Below are 23,429 nucleotides of genomic sequence, written 5' to 3'. Positions count from 1 at the left end.
CAAATGCATTCAGAGTGCTGCAAGGGTAGGGCAGCCCTGTCACCCCTGTCCTCCTCTCAGAAAAAGGCTGAGGGGAGCAGGTTAGTAGAGGTAGGAAACTGGCATTGTGTACAATGGTGCAAAATTCCATTTGTCTAACCCAGGGCTAAAAACTGAGCTGTAATTACCTATTTCCTTTAGCCTTGCTTTATCTTTAAAATTATTTGGTTAAGATCACAGATGCTCCATTTACATTACTGGCAGCCAGCAATGGACAGCAGAAGCCCTTAGCAAGAATAACTCAATAGTCACGGTGGAATATGTTCTGTATAGCTTTAAACATATATTGCATCACAATACATTGAAGCAATGTCATAATTCTGGCAAAATGAAAATTGAAGAAAGCATCAAGAGGAAAGCAAGACTGGCCATGGTTAGTAGTAGTAAAGAGATTCTAGAATATTTCTCTGTTGCCTTTGTAGATCCAGGAGCTTCATTCAAAAAATTAACTGAGAATAAGGGGAGTTTTGTATATAACAGGATAAATGATACAATGCCTGTATTATGAGTATGTCTGAGTACTCAAAAGGGATTTTCTTGATTTTATTTAAGATTATCTTTCTAAATCTATCTCCTAGACCCCCCACACACCCTGAATTTGCCATGAAACGGAACAAAGACATCCATAATATTCAATTTTATGAAAGGATGCATATTGACTTACAATGGATTTCTAAACTAATTGTAACTGTATTTTCTTTCAAACTGACCAATGTCAAATTTCCTCTTACAACCATTATAATTCATGTAGCGAATCTTGCCAAAAACAGGTCGCTCTTTCCAGCCTTGGTCGTGAATTCCACAGATTGACCACATGCAACCTATAAGAGAAAATGCTGATCAGAAATGAATAGTAAATAATTGCTGGCAGAAAAGTGATGGTTCATCAGGAAATTGCATTTTTGGGCATTATTTTTACTTGTTGGCAGTCACCAAGATTTCAATGATGAAATCGTGTAATATTTCACAGATGCTGTCAAACTGAAACAGGACGATTATATTTCCGGTCAGAGATTAAAGGGGATAAAGAAGGATGGTGATTTTAGTGAGTTAACAGTGTAATATAGGTGCAGCATTACTACCAGGATCAGATTTTAGACCAGAATCTGTTTCGAAAGTGCTAGTACCTTACTTTCATGCCATTGAAGCTTCTAGATCAGATGGGAAAGTAGCATTTCCTTGGTAACATACTTTGCCATATGCATGAAATGCATGGCTTCATGTATTAGAAATCTGATAGTCTCTTCCAGTGTAACTTGGAATGGATAAATGTAATGCAACCTTGTCAGGAGCAGATCCACTTTAAATATGTCAGATGACTTAGCCTCTTTGGAGGTCTTCCTCTGCATGTCAAAATGAATTTATTTACTTTTGTTTTTGCTTTGCAAAGCTAAATGGCACTTGAAAATGCCCGAGGATTTTTCTCATCAGCACACTTCAATGCCTACCCACTGTAATAGATTCCACAAATCAGCAGAGATTCCCTTTTTGCAATATTAAGGTAAGGGATGGAGAAATCAAAGAACAGAGCACAATGAAATAAGGCAGCATTAAAAGTGGTTAAAGGGACAATAAATGGTCTAATAATTTATTTTTAACTGGTTTGTGTACTAATATTTAGGTAGAGGCATAAGGTATGTATGCAGCACAAAATTTTAGATAAATATAAAAGCAAATTTGTGCTTACCTACGTATCCATTTGGATCTCTGCCATCCAGTTCATAGCGATCGTTCAGGTAGATGGAGAACCTCAAGGCTTCCTCAGGAGAAGTAGTCCATTCCAGAATCTTTTTAGCCCAGTACATTCGAAGAAAACCATGCATCTTCCCCTCATGGATCATCTGAAGCTACATTGAATGATAACAAAAAGTTTGCAGCTGAAAGTACTGCATTTTACAGAAAGACAGCTAGGAGTGGCAGGCAGAATAGGCATACATGTTACTTCTGGACAAAACAGTCAAGATAATTTGAATGGGTTTTCCTATTTACAGTGTCTTTTAACAGGTTGATATCTGAAATTTCTAAAATTATTGAATACTAATGTCTTGTTTTCAGAACTGATTCACAAGCATCAGTATCTTAACCTTAAACATAATCATAAGTTTTTCTCACTTATTCACAGGAGGTGGACATTACCGGCAGGCCAGCATTCATTTCATGTCACTAATTGCCCTTGGTAAGCTGGCCATGATCTATCTCCTTGAACTTCTACAGTCCACCTGGAATTTGACCCTGTGACAGTAAAGGAAAGGCAAAATAGTTCCAAATCAGGACAGGGTGTGGCTTGGAGGGGAATATTTCGGGTGATGGTGTTCCCAAATATCTGCTGATCTAGTACATTCTAAGTGGTAGGCATTGCAGATTCAGAAGGTGTTTGAAGCAGCCATGGTGACTTGCTGCTGCAGTGCATCTTATAGATGGGACACTGTGCTGCTACTGTGCACCTGTGTTGAAAGTAGTTAGTAAATCAAGCTGGCTGCTTTGACCCGAATGGTGTCCAGTTGTTGGAGCTGCACTCATCCAGGCAAATAACGAGTATTTCAACACACTCCCAAATTGTGCCTTGTAGGTGGTGGACAGGCTTTGGGGAGTTGAAAGGTGGTGAATTACCCACTGCAGAAAACCCAGCTTCTGACCTGTTCTTCAGTCTTTAGTTTAGACAGTTCTGTTTCTGGTCAGTGGTAATTTCCCAGATGAATAGTAGGGGGTTTAGTTGATATTGTTGCCATTAAACAACACGATTAGATGGTTAGCTTTTCTTAACAAAAAGGAAAGAAGTGTGGATGTTGGATCTCTGAAACAAAAACAGAAACAGCTATAGAAATTCAGCAGGTCTGACAGCAGGTGAGATAACAGTCAACATTTTGGGGCCAGCGACCCTTCTTGAGAGGTTAAGTCTCCAGCTATTTCTGTTTTGGTTAGAGTCTGCTGTTGAAAATGGTCAGTTTCTGACATTTATGTGGCATGAATTTTACTTGCCATGGTGGCCTTGCCATAAGTCGTCTGTCAACGTTCATCCCGATCTCGATATTGAGGAAGTATGAGAAGCTACAGAAATCGGAAGACGAAGTGTTACACGCATCATTTCGCCTCAATGGAAGCAGCATGATGGGAAAAATACAAAGGCTGAGCAAATTGAAGACGATGAAAAACATCTGGAACCCGGATATCATTCGAGAATCGGAGGAGAGAACTACTATCGGTGAGAGTAGTGAGGACGGAGACAGGCTACATCAATAGCTGAGAAGTTGCAAATAGTGTTGAATTTTGCAATCATCAGTGAACATCTCCATTTTTGACTTTGTGGTGGAGGGAATGTCATTGATGAAGCAATGGAAGATAATGGGGTGAGGACATTACCTTGAGGAACTCTTGGTGATGTCATAGGACTGAGATGATTAACTATCAACAACCACAATTACCTATTTAACTTTAGCAGTGTATTTAACTCTAACCAATGGGGAGTTTACCCCCTCACCACAAATTCAGTTTTGCACAAGCTCCTTGATGCTGCACACAGTCACACTCTGCCTCGACCTTAAGTATAGTCACCCTCTCTTTACATCTTGCAGTTCAGTTTTCCTGTCCATATTTGAACCAAGGCTGCAATAGGATTAGGAGCTGGGTGATCCTGGCAGAACAAACTGAAAGTCAATGAGCAGCTGAGGAAGTGCAGCTTGATGAAGCCTTCCATTGCTTTGCTAATAATAGGGAGCTGAAAATGTGTTGCTGGAAAAGCGCAGCAGGTCAGGCAGCATCCAGGGAACAGGAGAATCGACGTTTGGGGCATAAGCCCTTCGAGGAAGAGAGCTTCTTCAAGGAAGGCATCCTTGTAAGAGGATTCGCAGTAGGTTGAAATCTTTGAGGAGAAAGTGAGGACTGCAGATGCTGGAGATCAGAGCTGAAAATGTGTTGCTGGAAAAGCGCTGCAGGTCAGGCAGCATCCAGGGAACAGGAGAATCGACGTTGGCTTATGCCCGAAACGTCGATTCTCCTGTTCCCTGGATGCTGCCTGACCTGCTGCGCTTTTCCAGCAACACATTTTCAGCTCTGACCTCCAGCATCTGCAGTCCTCACTTTCTCCTAATAATAGGGAGGCCACAGAAATTGAGAGGTTGGACTTTTCCTGCTTTTGGTGGAGAGGATATACTAGCGCAATTTTCTACATTGCTAAGGTGGTGCCAGTATTGTAGCTGCACTGGAACATTTTGACAAGTGGTGCAGTTAGTACTGTAGAACTTTTGCTGGAATGTTATTGGGGCCCACAACCATTCCCCTATCCAATGTCTTCAGCTGTTTCTTGATGTTACAAGCAGTGGATTGAATTGCATGAAGACTGGTATCTGTGGTGTTGCAGCCGTCAAGAAGAAACCTGAAGGTGGATCATCCACTTGGCAGTTCTGCCTGAAGATGGATGCAAATGCTTCATTATTGTCATTTGCACTGATGTTCTGAGCTTCCCCATCACTAAGGATGGAATTATTTGTGAAACATCTACTTCCTTTTGTTGTTCAATATTCACCATCATTCACAACTGGATACAGAAAGACTGTAGTGCTTAAATCAGATTGTTGGTAGTGAGATTGCTTAGTCCTGTCTATTGCATGCTGTTTCAACTGTAGGTGAGTATTCTATGTTGAAGGTTCACACAGGTTGACATCTCATTTTTAGATATATGTGGTCCTGTTTCTGGCATGTCCTCCTCTACTCTTCAGTGAATCAGGATTGACCCTCAGCTTGATGGTAATGGTAGAGTGGGGATATGCCAGGACATGGTTTCAGTTTGTGGTTGAGTCCAATTCTGTCCCTTTTGATGGCCCACAGCACCTCACAGGTGCCCGGTTTTGGGTTGCTAGATCTGTTCAAAATTTATCCCATTTAGTGATCGTGTCATGCAATTAAATGGAGAGTATCCGCTTGAGCAAATGGAACACTATAAGGAGTGTTTGGTTGTCGCTATAACCAATAACTATCACGGATAAATGCATTTGTGATATCCAGGTTGGTGAGGATGACATCAGTCAAGTTTCTCTTACTTATTGGCTCTCAAACTACCTGCCACTGACCCACTTTAAAATCTGCATTCTTTCGTACTTTAGGGGAAATAAAGGTAGGGGAATCAGGGGAATGATCAATTGGATTGGTAGATGATTATCATTGCTCCTCAGAAGATCTAGGCCAATAGACCACTGTTACTATCACAGAATGTCCTGTCCTACCAACAGGAAAGGCCCTCCAGAAGTTCCACACACTGTGTACACTTAGAAAGGAATTGCCTTGAGAGTTCTCAAAGTTGACATCTCAAGGAGTCAGGTCAAACTTGGGCAAACTTCCTGCTAAGTATTGTCTACCAAGACAATACTGTTGGTAGGACAGGACATTCTGTGATAGTAACAGTGGTCTATTGGCCTAGATCTTCTGAGGAGCAATGATAATCATCTACCAATCCAATTGATCATTCCCCTGATTCCCCCTCCCATTTTCTCCAGGGGCACTGAGTACAACTTCAAAAGAAATTTCTAGGCAACTCCTACATAGGTCAGCATCTAGTGACATTTGCAAGATACCAATGTGTATCTCACTTATATATCCAGTTTCTAATGATCTGGAAATCAAACCATTTTTGCCATAAACTGGCCACTTTTATCAATTCTTTTGAAGAAATTTGCATCAAAATGCAAATCATGAATGCTTAGAAAAGTTTGTAACCCAACTAAAGAAAAATAGAGAGGAAACATTGCTAGTGTCTGTACACACCTGTGCTGCATTCCACAAGGAATCATGTGTTCGCCCGTCTTCCAGTTCTTTCAGTGTATAAAGATACTGCCGTTGGTCTTTGCTGTGCATTTTCAAAGTTTTATGGGCCCAGTCAGAAGCACCTGAAAGAAACAAATAACTTGAGGATAACCAATGCTCAGATTTAACTATCTGCAAAATTCCTAAGAATCACTGAATATTAAATTTCTTAAAAGATAATATAAGGCATTTCAAATGTATTATGATTATGACTTCACATTTAATTTTTTTGTAGTGCTGACTTTGAAGGATTATAAAGGCAACCAAATTTTTTGATAACTTAGAAAAAAGATACATTGGATATTTTTCTTTTAAACAAGGCATCTCTCAGAAACTACATGTTTCCAGATAGTTGCTGGTCTTGGTTGCCTGAATTTACTTTAGTGAAGGCGCTAGACTAAAAAGTCTAGACTGGAGTTTAAGATGACTGGGGTTTAAAGCATTTCTGTTTGAAGGCTTGGAGACTGTGTTTAGATGTTCAATTGGTCAGGCAGACCAAGCTGTTCAGTTGTACCTCCTGTTCTTGAATCACCTTTGTTGTGAATCCAACATCAAACCTGACTGTCCTTTTGAAGAGTGACTGCAAGACTTCTGCTACTGTGTTTCCTAAGCAATGACTGCCAAGATCCGAGGGACTTACATTTGGTAACACTCATGTACACATTACACTTTGCAGAGGTTCACTTTGGGGAAAACACCTTTTGGCCAATAAGACTTAGTTCTTGCAGGCAAATGGGACCAGCTAGGAACGTTCAGATGGTGGTCAATTGAACATTACAGAATGTTCAATTGACCACCATCTGAACGTTCCTAGCTGGTCCCATTTGCCTGCAAGAACTAAGTCTTATTGGCCAAAAGGTGTTTTCCCCAAAGTGAACCTCTGCAAAGAATAATCCATTTTATCTCTCTACCTGGTGTGCATGTGCTTGTGTGTTTCTATGTTTCATTGGAGTTATTTAGAGAGGAATGAACACTTCCATTTTCACATTAAAGACTGTGTTAACTAGCTTAGCATTTTTGATATGTTTTGCTTTATAATAAAACATTTTCATATTTAATAATGTAATTTAGTTGATGGATCTTTTAAGTCTAATACAAAGACAGCATATGATTTGCTACATTTGAAACCAGGTAACTCCATCAAATTTATGTTGTGACCCTGGAGTAGTGGAACTAGAGAAAGACAGTGCAGTCCTCCCATCCTGGTCACAACAAGTGCAAATGGGTTTACAGTTAAAAATGATAACTATGTTGATTTTAAAGGAGATGTCATTATGATGCCCTGGTTTACTCACTGTCTGCAGTTGAACAAGAGGAGGCCATTTGACTCTGGGATAAGAAGAAATCAGAGAACCAAGAATTGATTTCTGGCACTTGGGTAAGTGTGGTGAGCACGATCCCAGAGGGTCTTGATGTAGGAGAGACACAAGTGCAGGCTGGGCCAGAGGAGGCTGAAAATGCCTTCTATGGCCCAGGAGGATCATCCTCCTGTTCCCATAAAGAGAAAGTGTTTAACCTCCATCTTTTGTGATCTTTTCTTCTAAGCAAGTCCTGGGGTAGTTTATGCATCAGGAAAGCAGTGGCAGATTCCTTGCCCAGGCTGTCAAGTGAAAATGTTAGATTACATTAATTACACCCTAATTAACATTTTAAAAAATTGAACCTTGTTAAATTTAGTCGAACCCATTCATCCTGAAACCTAAGTAAACATTATACAGCAAGATCTCGTCAGTGCAAAGCTATTTAAGTATCTGAATATTTATAAATGTCTATTTGAACAACTGCTACTGGGAAACTGGGATTAAGATTCCACACATACGGGTCCTTTCTTCGGAGTGCACTACAGCAAATCAACATCAAAAGAGAGAACACATTACATTCAATTCCATGGATCTGCTAGATTAAGATTTTAAAGTTCTTATTCAACTAAAGTTAAAATAATTATAAAAATATTCTAAGATTGAAAAACAAAAAAGCTAGCATTGATAGAGCAACCATTATTCATACTTCAGTTAAAACAGAACAAAGGTACTCCTCACCTTCAATCTTGTCATATTGTTTATTGTAAAAACAAAAGTTGTCTGCCAGCTCCCGTCGCACTACAGCTTCTTCAATGTAACTGTCCACACTGTCCTTAAACTTGTTGCGGTATTTCTTTATCTCCAGAATGGTTCGCTGAACTGAAACCTGACCTTCAAAAAGAGATCGAGATACCCTCAGAATCACCAAAGGTATTATTCCAAAAATGGCAGTCAGTTTGACAAACCAATACTAGTTGCCAACTGAAAACTTGAAATTTCTAACAATCTTATTTCTTTGCACTTACCCTGCACACCCACCTTTAATCTACTTATATCATTCTAATTCAAATAAATAAATTTTGTCCCTATTCATTATCCTATCTATATCGCTATATTCTGTTTAATTCCAACTAAAATGTTTTACAATTTATGACCATTTTCTCTAGGATAAACAATAATATGATGTATATCAAAAAATGCTAAATTAATTTGTCATGGACATAATTTAATTGACAAATGAGAAATATGCATTAAATCTACACGGATCCCCAAATAAGAGTTACACGGCAGTGCTTAGCAAGGGAGAACAAAACCAATATTTTCAGATTGGTTTTCTGCAAGATCCGGTAATGAAGAAAAAGAGTAGCAAGATTGTTGGATTTAAGAGGGCATGGACTTTGCCTGAAGATAGCAGGTCATCATCAGTAATGAGACTAACCAGAATTAGTTAAGTGAGGCAAATAACAGGGATAGTATGGTGTTGAAAGTTATGCTCCTAATTCATAAAGGAGGAACAGGTATCAGAGAGATTATGTTCAGATTTAACTAGCCGTTATTCTGCATCTAAAATAAAGCAGTTTTCTGATACCAATCCATTGATCAAAACAAACATGGAGTGCAGCACGGCCAAGCGCAAAAGAAACAACAATAAAGATTGCTGCAAAAGCTCAGCAGGTCTGGCAGCATCTGTGGACAGAAATCAGAGTTAATGTTTTGGGTCGAGTGACCCTTCCTCAGAACATGCAAAAAGTGCACGTTTTAATTTCAGGTCACATTGTACATTATTAGATATCATATTTAAGGAAGGACATAGATGCAAGAGAGGTAGTTTGGGGAGGGGTTACTACACGAGTATCTGGAATTGGGTGTGGTCTTATGAGGAATGCTTGAGCTGTGTAGTCATGTATGCGCTGGGATTTAGGAGATTTTGATGTGACTTGATTGAAACATACAGGATCCTAAAGGGGTCTTGATTAAATATTGCAATCTCTTTGATTTTTCTTCGGTTGTCTTATCAAATATTGGACAGTGTGACTGCAATCAGAGAAAGTCAATGTGGTTTTACAAAAGGGAACTTGCATTTGAAAAATTCATGGGAGATATTTGAGGGTTTAGTAATGTAGATAATAGGCTCATAGTAGATGTAGTATACACAGATTTCCAAAAGGCATTTAATAAGATGGAACATAAAAGCTTATTAGGCAAGTTAAGTGCTTATGGAATTGGAGGTCGTATATTAATATAGACAGACAGGAAGCAAAGAGTTAACATCAATAGGGCATTCACAAATTGGCAAACATGTAATTTATGGAGTGCTGCAAAGAGCAGTTATGGGGCTCAACCATTTATAATCTATATTAATGACCTGGATATAACGAGAGTAATGAATCAAAGTTGCTGAACATACAAATTAGAAGCAGCGCTAGGCTATTCAGCTCTTTGAGTTGTACTGTCATTCAATAATATCATGGCATTTCTGATTGTGACCTCAAATCTGCTTGCCTCTGATGACCTTTCATCCCCCTGCTTAACAAGAATCTATCCATTTCTGCCTTAAAAATATTCAAGGACTCTGCTTTTACTGGCTTCTCAGAACTAGGAGAACTGTTCTAAAACACAAATGAGGTGAATTTGTTTTTCACCTGATTCTCATGTGTCTTTGGAACTCTCTTACTATGAGTAAACGCTCTGTCAAGACCCCTTTAGGATCCTGTATGTTTCAATCAAGTCAAATCAAAATCTCCTAAATCCCAGCACATACATGACTACACAGCTCAAGCATTCCTCATAAGACCACATCCAATTCCAGATACTAGTGTAGTAACCCCTCCCCAAACTACCTCTCATGCATCTATGTCCTGCCTTAAATATGATATCTAATAATGTACACAGTATTTCAGATGTAGTTTTACCAGTGCCCTGTATAAAATGAAGCATCACCTACTTACTTTCATATTCAATTCGCCTTGTGATAAATGCTAATATTCTCTTAGCTTTTCTAATTGCTTTCTGTCCATCCATATTAAATTTTTGTGATTTCTCTGCAAGGATACCTAGAACCCTCTGTATCTCAGTGTTCTGCAATCTCTCACCATTTAGGCAATATGCTGCTCTTTTACTCTTCCTGCCAAAATGGAAGATCTCAAATTTTCTGACATGATATTCCATTTTCCACACTTTGCCACTCAATTCACTTGTACAGATAGTTCTCGTATAAAGTGACTTTTTGGCAGTTAAATTTGCCTGCAATGTCACTGAAGAATTAGGGAACGGTATTTTCGAGAATGCTTATCTCTGTTCTCAATAGCCTGATTCCAGTGGCGATCGTTTTGCACACTTCATTCTGCGCATGGCCAATGTCAGCTGCTGTCAGAGCATGTGAGAGGTACAGTACATTGAGCAACTTCATCTCAAAAATTAAACTGTTGAATGTTCATTGCTCTCCCTCTGAGACAAGAATATTCTTGTATATTTCCTGTGTAAACTCTCTATAATTCCTACAGGACTGCATTACATATGCCTTTCTAATTTGTTCTTGTACCTGCATAACACACAATCTACTCCTACATTGTTTTTCGTGCAAAAATGGAAGGGCAGAGTGACAAGAATTTTAGCAAGAAGTGTCCTGGTGATACAATTGCAGGTGGTGAATGCAAAAGAAAAGCTGTAACACTGGAAGAGAAGCTAGATATTATCAAGCGTTTTGAGAGCATAAGGAGAGAACGTGACATAGGTCACATAACAGGAATGAGGAATTCTATCTTACACACCATCAGAGGCAATGCAGATTTTGGAAAGGAGCAGAAGTAACAGGGTTTTTGTGATGGGCGACTTTAACTTCCCTAATATTGATTGGAACCTACTTACTTCAACTAGTTTGAATGGAGCAGTTTTTGTTAGGTGTGTCCAGGAAGGGTTCCTGATGCAATATGTAGATAGGCCAACTGGGAGGGAGGCAATGTTGGATTTGGTGCTTGGCAACGAACTATACCAGGTGTCAGATGTCTTGGTGGGACCGCATTTCAGTGACAGTGATCGCAACTCCATGACCTTTACCATACTCATGGAGAGGGATTTGAGCAGGTGGCATGGGGAAAGTATTTAATTGGGGGAGGAGGAATTACAATGCTATTAGGCAGGAACTTGGGCACCTAGGTTGGGAACAGATGTTCTCATGGAAATGCACAACAGAAATATGGAGGTTGGTTCGGAAGCACCTGCTGATAGTACTGGACAGGTTTGTCCCACTGAGGCAAGGAATCGATGGTACATTGAAAGAAGCTTAGGTGACAAGGGATGTGGAACATCTAGTCAAGAAAAAAAGGACGCTTATTTAAGGTTGAGGAGGTAAGGATCAGACAGGGCTCTAGAGAGTTACAATGTAGCCAGAAGGAACTGAAGAATGGATTTAGGAGAACTAGAAGGGAGCATGAAAAGGCTTTAGTGGCTAGGATTAAAGAAAACCCTAAGACATTCTACACATGTGAGGAATACGAGGATGGCTAGAGTGAAGGTAGGGCTGATCAGGGATGGTGGAGGGAACTTGCGCCTGGAGTCAGATGGAGTAGGGGAGATCCTTAATGAATACTTTGCTTTAGTGTTCACTACTGAGAAGCACCTTGATGTTTCTGAGGACAGCGTGAAACAGACTGATATGCTAGAACAGGCTGACGTTAGGAAGGAGGATGTGCTGAAAATCTTGAAAAACATAAGTACGGATAAATCCCCTGTGCCAGATGGGATATAGCCAACATTACTATAGGAAGTGAGGGAAGAGATTGCTGCATCTTTGGCGATGATCTTTGCGTCCTCACTGTCCACTGGAGTAGTGCCAGATGATTGGAAGGTGGCAAATGTTATTGCCTTATTCAAAAAAGGGAATAGGGATAATCCTGGGAATTATAGACCAGTTTTACGTCAGTAATGGACAAAGTATTGGAGAGGATTCTGAGAGACAGGATTTATGATTACTTGGAAAACCATAGTTTGATGACAGATAGTCAGCATAGCTTTGTGAGGGGCTGGTCATGCCTCACAAACCTTACTGAATTCTTTAAGGAATTGACAAAACACGTTGATGAAGGTGGAGCAGTGAATGTGGTGTACATGGATTTTGGCAACGCATTTGATAAGGTTCCCCATGGTAGGCTCATTCAGAAAGTAAGGAGGCATAGGACACAGGGAAATCTGGCTGTCTGGATACAGAATTGGCTGGCCCATACAAAACAGAGGGTGGTGGTAGATGGAAAGTATTCAGCCTGGAGCTTGATGACCAGTGGTGTTCCACAGGGATCGGTTCTGGGACCTCTGTTCTTTCTGATTTTTATAAATGACTTGGGTGAGGAAGTGGAAAGGTGGGTTAGTAAGTTTGCCGATGGCACAAAGGTTGGTGGAGTGGATAGTGTGGAGGGCTGTTGTAGGTTGCAACAGGACATTGACAGGATGCAGAATTATGCTGATAAATGGCAGATGGAGTTCAACCTGAAAAAGTGTGAAGTATTTCACTTTGGAATGTCAAATTTGAATACAGAGTTAAAGGCAGGTTTATTGGCAGTGCGGAGGAAAAGAGGGATCTTGGGGTCTTTTGTCCACAGATCCCTCAAAGTCGCCACCCAAGTTGATAGGGTTGTTAAGAATGTGTATGGTGTGTTGGCTTTCATTAACAGAGGTATTGAGTTTAAGAGCTGCGGGGTTATGCTTCAGCTTTGTAGAGCCCTGATTAGACCAGACTTGGAATATTTTATTCAGTTCTGGTCACCTCATTATAGAAAAGATGTGGAAGCTTTAGAGAGGGTGCAGAGGAGATTTACCAGGATGCTGCCTGGACTGGAGGGCATGTCTTATGAAGAAAGGAAGCTAGGGCTTTTCTCATTGCAGTGAAGAAAGATGAGAGATGACTTGATAGAAGCATACAAGAGGTTGAAAGGCATAGATACAGTGGATAGCTAGAGACTTTTTCCCATGACAGAAATGTCTATCACGAGGGGGCATAATTTTAAGGTAGTTAGAGGAAGGTTTAGGGGAGATGTCAGATGTAGGTTCTTTACACAGCGAATGGTGAGAGCGTGGAATGCACTGCCAGCAGTGGTAGTACAGTCAGATACTTTAGGGACATTTAAGTGGCTCTTGGATAGTCACATGCAAGATAGTACAACGAAGGGTATGTAGATTAGTCTGAATTTAGGTAGGATAAAAGGCCAGCACAACACTGAGGACCGAAGGGCTTGTGCTGTATTGTTCTATGTTGCTGGGAACTGCAAGCAATTGAGGTTCCAGAATAGATCCCTATGGCACACTACGAATTACCTCTTGCCAAGATGAATAAAGACATATTTATGCCTAATCTCTGGTTCATGTTAGCTAGCCAATCCTCTCTCCATAGCAATATGCTAGCCTCCAACAATTATCTTAGATGTGGTATCATATTAAATGTCTTTAGGAAATCTAAGTACACTCTCTCCACTTCTTCCACTTTTTCACAGCATTTCCCTTTTACAAAAGCATGCGGATTCTGGCTGATTACCTTGAAATTACAAAGATATCTGAAGATAAAAGCTAGATAGAAACATAAGTTATGATGATAGCATAAGGCTGCAAAGAGATAGAAAGTCATTGAGATCTACAGCACAGCAAAAAGCCCTTTGGCCCATTGCATCCATACCAGTCAAAAACACCAACTATTCTCATCACATTTTCTAGCACTTGGCCATCGCTTAGTTTGGCTTGGGATTCAAGAGCACATGTCACTACTGCTTTCCTTTATTGGTTAGAGTATTGAGCACAGGAGTTGGGAGGCCATTTTGTGGCTGTACAGGACATTGGTTGGGCCACTGTTGGAATATTGTTGGATATAGACTGTAGGGAAATAGATGGTGACATCTTGCAAAATGTCCGGATTACAGAGGAGGAAGTGCTGGATGTCTTGAAATGGTTAAAGGTGGATAAATCCCCAGGACCTGATCAGGTGTACCTGAGAACTCTGTGGGAAGCTAGAGAAGTGATTGCTGGGCCTCTTACTGAGATATTTGTATCATTGATAGTCACAGGTGAGGTGCCAGAAGACTGGAGATTGGCAAACGTGGGGCCACTGTTTAAGAAGGGTGGTAAAGACAAGCCAGGGAACTATAGACCAGTGAGCCTGACCTCAGTGGTGGGCAAGTTGTTGGAGGGAATCCTGAGGAACAAGATGCACATGTATTTGGAAAGGCAAGGACTGATTAGGGAGAGTCAACATGGCTTTGTGCATGGGAAATCCTGAAGAAGGGCTTATGCCCGAAACGTCGATTCTCCTGTTCCCTGGATGCTGCCTGACCTGCTGCGCTTTTCCAGCAACACATTTTCAGCTCTGATCTCCAGCATCTGCAGACCTCACTTTCTCCCAACTGGGAAATCATGTCTCGCAAACTTGATTGAGTTTTTTGAAGAAGTAACAAAGAAGATTGATGAGGGCTGAGCAGTAGATGTGATTTACATGGACTTCAGTAAGACATTCGACAAGGTTCCCCATAGGAGACTGATTAGCAAGGTTAGATCTCATGGAATAAAGGGAGAACTAGCCATTTGGATACAGAACTGACTCAAAGGTAGAAGACAGAAGGTGGTGGTGGAGGGTTGATTTTCAGACTGGAGGCCTGTGACCAGTGGAGTGCCACAAGGATCAGTGCTGGGTCCTCTACTTTTTGTCATTTACATAAATGATTTGGGTGCGAGCATAAGAGATACAGTCAGTAAGTTTGCAGATGACACCAAAATTGGAGGTGTAGTGGACAGTGAAGAGGGTTACCTCAGATTACAACAGGATCTGGACCAGATGGGCCAATGTACTGAGAAGTAGCAGATGGAGTTTAATTCAGATAAATGCGAGGTGCTGCATTTTGGGAAAGCAAATCTTAGCAGGACTTATACACTTAATGGTAAGGTCCTAGGGAGTGTTGCTGAATAAAGAAACCTTGGAGTGCAGGTTCATAGCTCCTTGAAAGTGGAGTCGCAGGTAGATAGGATAGTGAAGAAGGCGTTTGGTATGCTTTCCTTTGTTGGTCAGAGTATTGAGTACAGGAGTTGGGAGGTCATGTTGCAGCTGTACAGGACATTGGTTAGGCCACTGTTGGAATATTGCATACAGTTCTGGTCTCCTTCCTATCGGAAAGATGTTGTGAAACTTGAAAGGGTTCAGAAAAGATTTACAAGGATGTTGCCAGGATTTGAGCTATAGTGTGAGGCTGAACAGGCTGGGGCTGTTTTCCCTGGAGCGTTGGAGGCTGAGGGGTGACCTTATAGAGGTTTATAAAATTATGAGGGGCATGGATAGGATAAATAGGCCAAGTTTTTTCCCTGGGATGGGGAAGTCCAGAACTAGAGGGCATATGTTTAGGGTGAGAGGGAAAATATATAAAAAAGACCTAAGGGGCAACTTTTTCACGCAGAGGGTGGTATGTGTATGGAATGAGCTGCCAGAGGAAGTGCTGGAGGCTAGTACAATTGCAACATTTTAAAGGCATCTGGATGGTATATGAATAGGAAGGGTTTGGAGGGATATGGGCTGGGTACTGGCAGTTGGGACTAGATTGGGTTGGGATATCTGGTCAGCATGGACAGGTTGGACTGAAGGGTCTGTTTCCATGCTGTACATCTCTATGACTCTATAAATTTCATGAGGATTTCTACCTCTACCACCCTTACAGGCAATTACCACCATCTCATATCTTCTCTAAACCTGCCGTTCCTTACCTTAAATGTATGCCCCTGATTACTGATCCCTCCATCAAGGGGCAACATTTCTTTAGAGACCAGTATGATACTGAAGATGAAATACCTCTGTAGAAAAAAAGATCTAAAGTTAAAAACTTCCTGAATACTCACCAAAGTGAAACCACGGTGACATATTACTCAAGGCAGTTTTATTTGGATTGTTTCTGTCAGTGCTGAAATGCTGAAGCTGCTCCTTAATGAATGACTCCATCCTAATTAGCCCTGCTGCAGTCCCTGATTTAGCCCAATCAACTTCCTTCACTGTGCGATCCACTTCAAGGTTTGCTGCAGCTGCATCCCAATCAATCAACTGGAAAGATAAATCCCAAACAAGGAAAGCTACAATTAACAGATTTTTTTTAACAAGAATAAAACACTTAGTAAACATAGAGAGCAAGAAATCCCAGTAAGCACCTATCGGATACTGTAATCATAAGGTAGTGAAGTACTGTAGTTCACTCAGGGAGTGTTGTTGGCTGGAGCTATGGATTATGATGGTTGAACCTTCAAATTCCTTTCTTATCAGACATCTGACTAGGACTCTGTCCCACTCCTGCCACATGTTACTTATGCATAATGAAATGATTTGCAGTTTAGTAGTCATTCTAGCTGGTCACACTATGAATAAATCTTCCTTCATCATCATGTGCTGGGATGCGAATCGAACCCAGAATTCTGTCTCTGAGGTTGGGACACCAGCTACTGCACCACAAGACCTTGATATATAATTCTTGCTAAAGTAACTAAATCAAACTGGCATTTCATGAGATGGTCATAACATTGTTGTTCAATATTCAGGTAAATAAGAGTCGTACAGCATGGAAACAGATCCTTTGGTCCAACTCATCCATGCTGAAGTTACCAAACTAAACTAGTCCCATTTGTCTTCATTGGCCCACATCGCTCTGAACATTTCTAATTCATTTACCTATCCAAATGTCTTTTAAATGTTGCTACTCTACCTACATTTACCACTACCTCTGGCATTCATTCCATATATGAATCACTTTCTGTGTGAAAAAGTTACCCCTCAGGTCCCTTTTAAATCTCCTTCTTCTCATCTTAAAAATATGTCCCCTACTTTTGAACTCCCTTACCCAACAGAAAAGACCTTTGCTATTCACATTATCTATGCTCCTCATCATTTTATAAACTTATGTGAGGTCACCCCTCAATTTCCTATGTTCCAGTGAAAAAAGTCCCAGCCTATCCAGCCTCTCCTTATAACTCAAATCTTCCAATCCCAATAACACCCTTGTAAATTTTATCTGCAGTCTCTCCAATTTCATAACATCCTTCTTGTAGCAGGACAACCACAACTGTACGCAGTACTCAAAAAGTGGCCTCACCAATGTCCTGAACAATGAGTCAACTTGTGAGCGGCACGGTGGCACAGTGGTTAGCACTGCTGCCTCACAGCGCCTGAGACCCGGGTTCAATTCCCGCCTCAGGCGACTGACTGTGTGGAGTTTGCACGTTCTCCCCGTGTCTGCGTGGGTTTCCTCCGGGTGCTCCGGTTTCCTCCCACAGTCCAAAAGATGTGCAGGGTCAGGTGAATTGGCCATGCTAAATTGCCCGTAGTGTTAGGTAAGGGGTAAATGTAGGGGTATGGGTGGGTTTCGCTTCGGCGGGTTGGTGTGGACTTGTTGGGCCGAAGGGCCGAAGGGCCTAATCAACTATCACAACATTATACTAGTTTCAGGGCTGTAAATCCATTTAATATTGTTGCAATATCCAGCATTATAAATCCAATTTGAAATAGCCAGTAGAAAATAATACTGCTGATAGGTTCCTTTAAATGAGCCATTCTTAGTTTCCTTTAGTGATGTGGCAGGGTAAACAGGATGACACTGATTTTGATGGCCAGGGGTTCAGTAACTGACTCTACAGCATTGGCAAGAACATTATGTGAAATATTGAACAATAAAAAAGAAATTGTACAGTAAAGATAAAATTACTTGACATACCTAAAGCTAACATCAAAGAAAACCATACAAAAGGTTTTGAAGGTGGCCAGTTTGAATGAGAAAACTGGCTTCTGGTCAGTTACATTTACAGACATCCAGCAAAATTTAAACAGAAATTTTGAAATTCTTGTCAAAAGCAGAAAATAAATTCTCAAATAGAAATCTATAAATTTCTAACAGGATCATGCAGGGTGAATGCAGGAAGGAAGTTCCTGATGTGCAGGAAGTCCAAACCATGGGTCACAATCTAAGGATATGGGATAAACCATTTAGGACTGGGATAAGGAGAAATTTCTGCACCCAGAGAGTGGTGAGTCTGTGGATGTCAGTGCCACAGACAGCAGTTGAGGCGAAAACATTGCATGATTTCAAGTTATTGAAAGGATATGGAGGAAAAGCAAGAAAAGGAATAAGAAAGGAATAGGAAAGGTGAGGTCACCCTGTTAGGAGTCTTTTACAGGCCTCCTAATAGTCCTAGAATCATTGAAGAAAGGATAGGGAAGGTGATTCAGGAGATGAGTGACAGTAATAGGGTGGTTGTTATGGGGGACTTTAACTTTCCTGATATTGATTGGGAAAGCTATAGCTCAAGTTCGTTAGATGGGTCAGTGTTTGTTCAATGTGTGCAGGAGAGTTTCCTGACACAATATGTAGACAGGCCAACAAGAGGTGAGGCCATACTGGATTTGGTTCTGGGTAACGAACCAGGCCAGGTGTTAGAATTAGAGGTAGGTGAGCACTTTGGGGATAGTGACCATAATTCGGTGATTTTTACTCTCGTGATGGAGAGGGATAAGTGTGTACTACAGGGCAAGAGTTATAGCTGGGGTCAGGGAAATTATGATGCGGTGAGGCATGACTTAGGATGTGTGGCTTGGAAAAGTAGACTCCAAGGCAAGAGTGTAAATGATATGTGGAGCTTGTTCAAGGAGCAACTATTGAGTGTCCTTGATAATTAATTACCTGTCAGGCAGGGAGGAAAGGGTCGTGCGAGGGAGCCGTGGTTTAATAAGGAATTGGAATCCCTTGTTAAATGGAAGAGGGCGGCCTATCTCAAGATGAGACGTGAAAGTTCAATTGGGGCGATTGAGAGTTATAGGGTAGCCAGGAAGGACCTGAAGAGAGAGCTAAGAGCAGCAAGGAGGGGACATGAAAGGTCCTTAGTCGGTAGGATTAGGGAAAACCCTAAGGCTTTCTATAGGTATGTTAGGAATAAAAGAATGACTAGGGTAGGAATAGGTCCAGTCAAGGATAGTAGTGGGAAGTTGCGTGTGGAGGCGGAAGAGATTGGGGAGACACTGAATGAATATTTTTCTTCAGTATTTACTCAGGAACAGGGCATTGTCGTCGATGTGAATACTGAGTCACAAATAAGTAGAATGGATGGCTTTGAGGTATGTAGAGAAGAAGTGTTGGAAATCCTGGAAAAGGTGAAAATAGATAAGTCTCCTGGGCCTGATGGCATTTATCCTAGGATTCTCTGGGAAGCAAGGGAGGAGATTGCAGAGCCATTGGCCTTGATTTTTATGTCCTCTTTGTCTACAGGAGTAGTGCCAGAAGACTGGAGGATAGCAAATGTGGTTCCCTTGTTCAAAAAGGGGAGTAGGGATAACCCTAGTAACTATAGGCCGGTGAGTCTCACTTCTGTTGTGGGCAAAGTCTTAGAGAGAATTGTAAGGGATAGGATTTATGCACATCTGGATAGGAATAATGTGATCAAGGATAGTCAGCATGGTTTTGTGAAGGGCAGGTCGTGCCTCACAAACCTTATTGAATTCTTTGAAAAGGTGACGAAGGAGGTTGATGAGGGGAAAGCGGTAGATGTGGTATATATGGATTTTAGTAAGGCGTTTGATAAGGTTCCCCATGGTAGGCTACTGCAGAAAATACGGAGATATGGCATTGAGGGTGAGTTGGAGGTTTGGATTAGGAATTGGCTGGATGGAAGAAGACAGAGGGTAGTAGTTGATGGCAAAGTTTCTTCATGGAGTGCTGTCACTAGCGGTGTTCCGCAAGGATCTGTTTTGGGACCATTGCTGTTTGTCATTTTTATAAATGACCTGGAAGAGGGGTTAGAAGGTTGGGTGAGCAAGTTTGCGGATGATACGAAAGTCGGAGGAGTTGTTGACAGTGAGGAAGGGTGTGGCAGGTTACAGCAGGATATAGAGAAGCTGCAGAGCTGGGCAGAAAGGTGGCAAATGGAATTCAATGTAGATAAGTGTGAGGTGATTCACTTTGGGAAGAATAACAAAAAGATGGGGTACTGGGCTAATGGTCGGATACTTGGTAGTGTGGATGAGCAGAGGGATCTTGGTGTCCATGTACACAGATCTCTGAAAGTTGCCACCCAGGTAAATAGTGCGGTGAGGAAGGCATATGGCATACTGGCTTTTATTGGTAGAGGAATTGAGTTCCGGAGTCCTGAGGTCATGATGCAGTTGTATAAGACTCTGGTGCGGCCGCATCTGGAATATTGTGTGCAGTTTTGGTCGCCATACTATAGGAAGGATGTGGAGGCACTGGAACGGGTGCAGAGGAGGTTTACCAGGATGTTGCCTGGTATGGAAGGAAGATCGTATGAGGAAAGACTGAGACACTTGGGGCTGTTTTCATTAGAGAAAAGAAGGTTTAGGGGTGACTTGATTGAGGTGTACAAGATGATTAGGGGGTTAGATAGGGTTGACAGTGTGAACCTTTTCCCGCGTATGGAGTCGGGTATTACAAGGGGGCATAGCTTTAAATTAAGGGGGGGTAGATATAGGACTGAAGTTAGGGGTAGGTTCTTCACTCAGCGAGTCGTAAGTTCATGGAATGCCCTGCCAGTAGCAGTGGTGGACTCTCCCTCTTTATGGGCATTTAAGCGGGCATTGGATAGGTATATGGAGGATAGTGGGTTAGTATAGGTTAGGTGGGCTTGGATCGGCGCAACATCGAGGGCCAAAGGGCCTGTACTGCGCTGTATTCTTCTATGTTCTAAAAGGCTAAGAAGCTGAATGAACAGCCTGACCATACTGACGGATGGACCAGGTTCAAAGGCCTCAATGGTGTTGCCTGCTTCTGTATGTTTTATTTTCAAATCTCTGAACTGGCATGGGATTAGATTTCTTTCACTAAGACACCTCAAACAAATGTGTTCTCAATACAGTAAGAATCCATTACAATCTGACTGTAGGCAGAAAGGATTCTTGACTAATATAAGGGAATAAAGGCCTTTGGGAGTAGATAGGAATATGGAATTGAGACCACATCAAATCAGCAAATCTTATTCAGTGGCAGGGGCCGAATGTCCGACTCCTGTTCCTAATTCATATGTTTATATATTTAGGTGTCACACATTCATAATTTCTAATACAAATTGCCAGTAATTATTGGGGGCTTTTGTTACGAAATGTAATATATTGTAAGCCACTATTCAAAATATAAAAGCATCTTTCTTGTTTTAAAAGTAATTTAATGCTTTTAATAATTATGGAGATTCCTTGTGTTATATTGCTGGCCTCTCAGCCAGCAATACTTTCAAACCAGCATAAACTCAAAACTACTTTGGTTCTAATTACCACCCTTATATTTTTAATAGTGGAGTTAAGACAGTAACATATTTCTGTATCTTCCAACATTCAATCAAATCAGTGAGCTTCTAGATTAAATATTCTGATACCAACCTGTGCTTTCAAGGATGAGCTAAAAGGATGTTGGATAACTGGAGGAAAGTCCGTCAGGAACTGAGGGAGTTTATCATGAATTTTCTTCCTGATTGTTCTGGCACTGTACTCTTGTTTGTCTGAAGTTACCCAGCAGGGTACAATATTGTGAGCATCGACCTACACAACCATAAAGCACATCATAAAGATTATAATGGAAGCAAGTTACAGCAGAATTATGAAACCTTCTGATATAATGTTCTAAATTTAGTCAGTCCCTGTTCCTCTATGAAACAAAGTGAAATTGTGCCTCCAAATCAGAGGAATATAGACTGATTAGTCAAATATTCTTTACGCAATATAGTTTTTATATATATATATCTGGCAGTTAAACTATATTTAAAAAATCATTACAACACTAAGTATTGTTCACTGGATCTTGGGCTGTCTCACAATACAGTGTGTTGTGGTCGCCCTGCTACAGCAGCGATTTCCACAGCAATGATTTCCAGATACTACAGATGGTGCAGCAAGGTGCATGAAGACATCTGAGCAATACACACTGAGAGGCAATCACATTAGTTTGCTTCCCCCTTTCTGATTTTCTGAATGTTTCACTTTCATAGAAAAGTACATGTTTCAAAAAATGGAGCAAAGCTTGATGTGTTAATGAAGCAGGCATTGGCCATGGATAATATAGCTCATCTTAGATGACTAACAAATGTTCACATTCATTGTCCTGAGAATTTTATTAATAACAGCAAAGCATAACTTTTTTATGATGAATCTATGCTTTGGTATGCTATAGTCAATTTATCTGGTTTCAGAAATGCAGGATGAATTACTGGACAAAGGAACATCAGAAACACTACCTTCAGCTTTCTAGAGTCAGGAATTAACAAAAAGAATGGGAAAACAAAACAGTTGCAGAGCCATTCAGATATTAATTAAGGGCTAAAGGGACTTGTCACAGAGCAGGAGGAGATCAGTTTGTGCAGTTGGACATAGTTTGAAAGAAAGGTTATGCCTTAAACAAGTCAGCCCACAAAAAGGCACAGAATGTGTCTTATATTAATTTTGTCCACTTGTGAGGAAAATGAGCAAAGTAAATTAACTTTGTTTTGGTTGTTAATATGTGTGCTCACTTGATGCCTGTAAATATAGTTCTGTAATAATTTATATCTGACTTTGTCCTAATATTTTTCTGTCTGCTATAAACACATCTCAGAGACATGTAATAGCAGTATGAAAAAGATGCTATCTAGTTGAAATCCGAAGGTGGTCCTTTTGTTACATTGCTGAATTAGATTTAGGGTATTACTGAGTGAGCTACATGAGCATTCATCCGAAAGTAATGCACTCAGATCAATTATTGGAGTGACCAACACCAAAGTATCTAAGGCCTTGGAGCAACCCGTCAAGCTAACCAGTCAGGCACTGCCCACTCCACATGTGACAGGGTCTGCGCATCATACCTTACACTGGCCATCTCAGAACTCAAACTCAGTCAGATAGAAGGTAGCCTTGATCCTGAGAGACAGCTGGAGAAAGAGAAATATATCCAAAGGGAACACCCAAGAAAAAGGGCATCGACCTGATTAATAGTTCATTTAGGTTGCTTAAATAATATAAGGATCTTGAAGCAAATGGATAAATGTATCACAATATGTTCAAATTTTCCATATTTTCTAGAACCAATCACCCAGAGGGAAGATGCACTGACAGTTCAAGTTCAATTACTTTATTTTAACAGGGTGGAAAATATTTGGAACAGGCATGTCAGTGTCATGATATTAAAATATGAAATTATTAATTATAAAATTCTCATTAACTAACTTCAATGCCATGGATTGTGGAATTGAGAGTGAAACTTTTTTCTTTCATTTAACCTATTTTTCTAATCAACCTGTTCAGAGATGTTATTACGCATGTCTGAA

At 40.8% G+C, this 23,429-nt stretch overlaps 1 protein-coding gene across 1 annotated transcript in view; it reads right to left on the bottom strand.

Moving 5' to 3' along the window:
- Positions 1 to 661: 661 nt before the first annotated feature.
- Positions 662 to 23,429, bottom strand: part of cpdp (CPD photolyase) — a 33,660-nt gene continuing 10,892 nt past the window's right edge. The window contains exons 5-10 of the mRNA XM_043702408.2: positions 21,514 to 21,672; positions 15,996 to 16,194; positions 7,875 to 8,027; positions 5,797 to 5,918; positions 1,727 to 1,886; positions 662 to 860 (exon numbers count right to left, since the gene is read on the bottom strand). Of these exons, the coding sequence (XP_043558343.1) occupies positions 718 to 860; positions 1,727 to 1,886; positions 5,797 to 5,918; positions 7,875 to 8,027; positions 15,996 to 16,194; positions 21,514 to 21,672 (936 nt within the window). The 3' untranslated portion in view covers positions 662 to 717. The remainder of the gene's footprint in view (positions 861 to 1,726; positions 1,887 to 5,796; positions 5,919 to 7,874; positions 8,028 to 15,995; positions 16,195 to 21,513; positions 21,673 to 23,429) is intronic.

The sequence above is a fragment of the Chiloscyllium plagiosum genome, unplaced genomic scaffold (assembly GCF_037043375.1).
Source record: "Chiloscyllium plagiosum isolate Xiang-an unplaced genomic scaffold, Cpla_swu_hap1 HiC_scaffold_13, whole genome shotgun sequence".
NCBI classification, from domain to species: domain Eukaryota; kingdom Metazoa; phylum Chordata; class Chondrichthyes; order Orectolobiformes; family Hemiscylliidae; genus Chiloscyllium; species Chiloscyllium plagiosum.
This window is presented reverse-complemented; position numbering and strand designations above follow the sequence as displayed.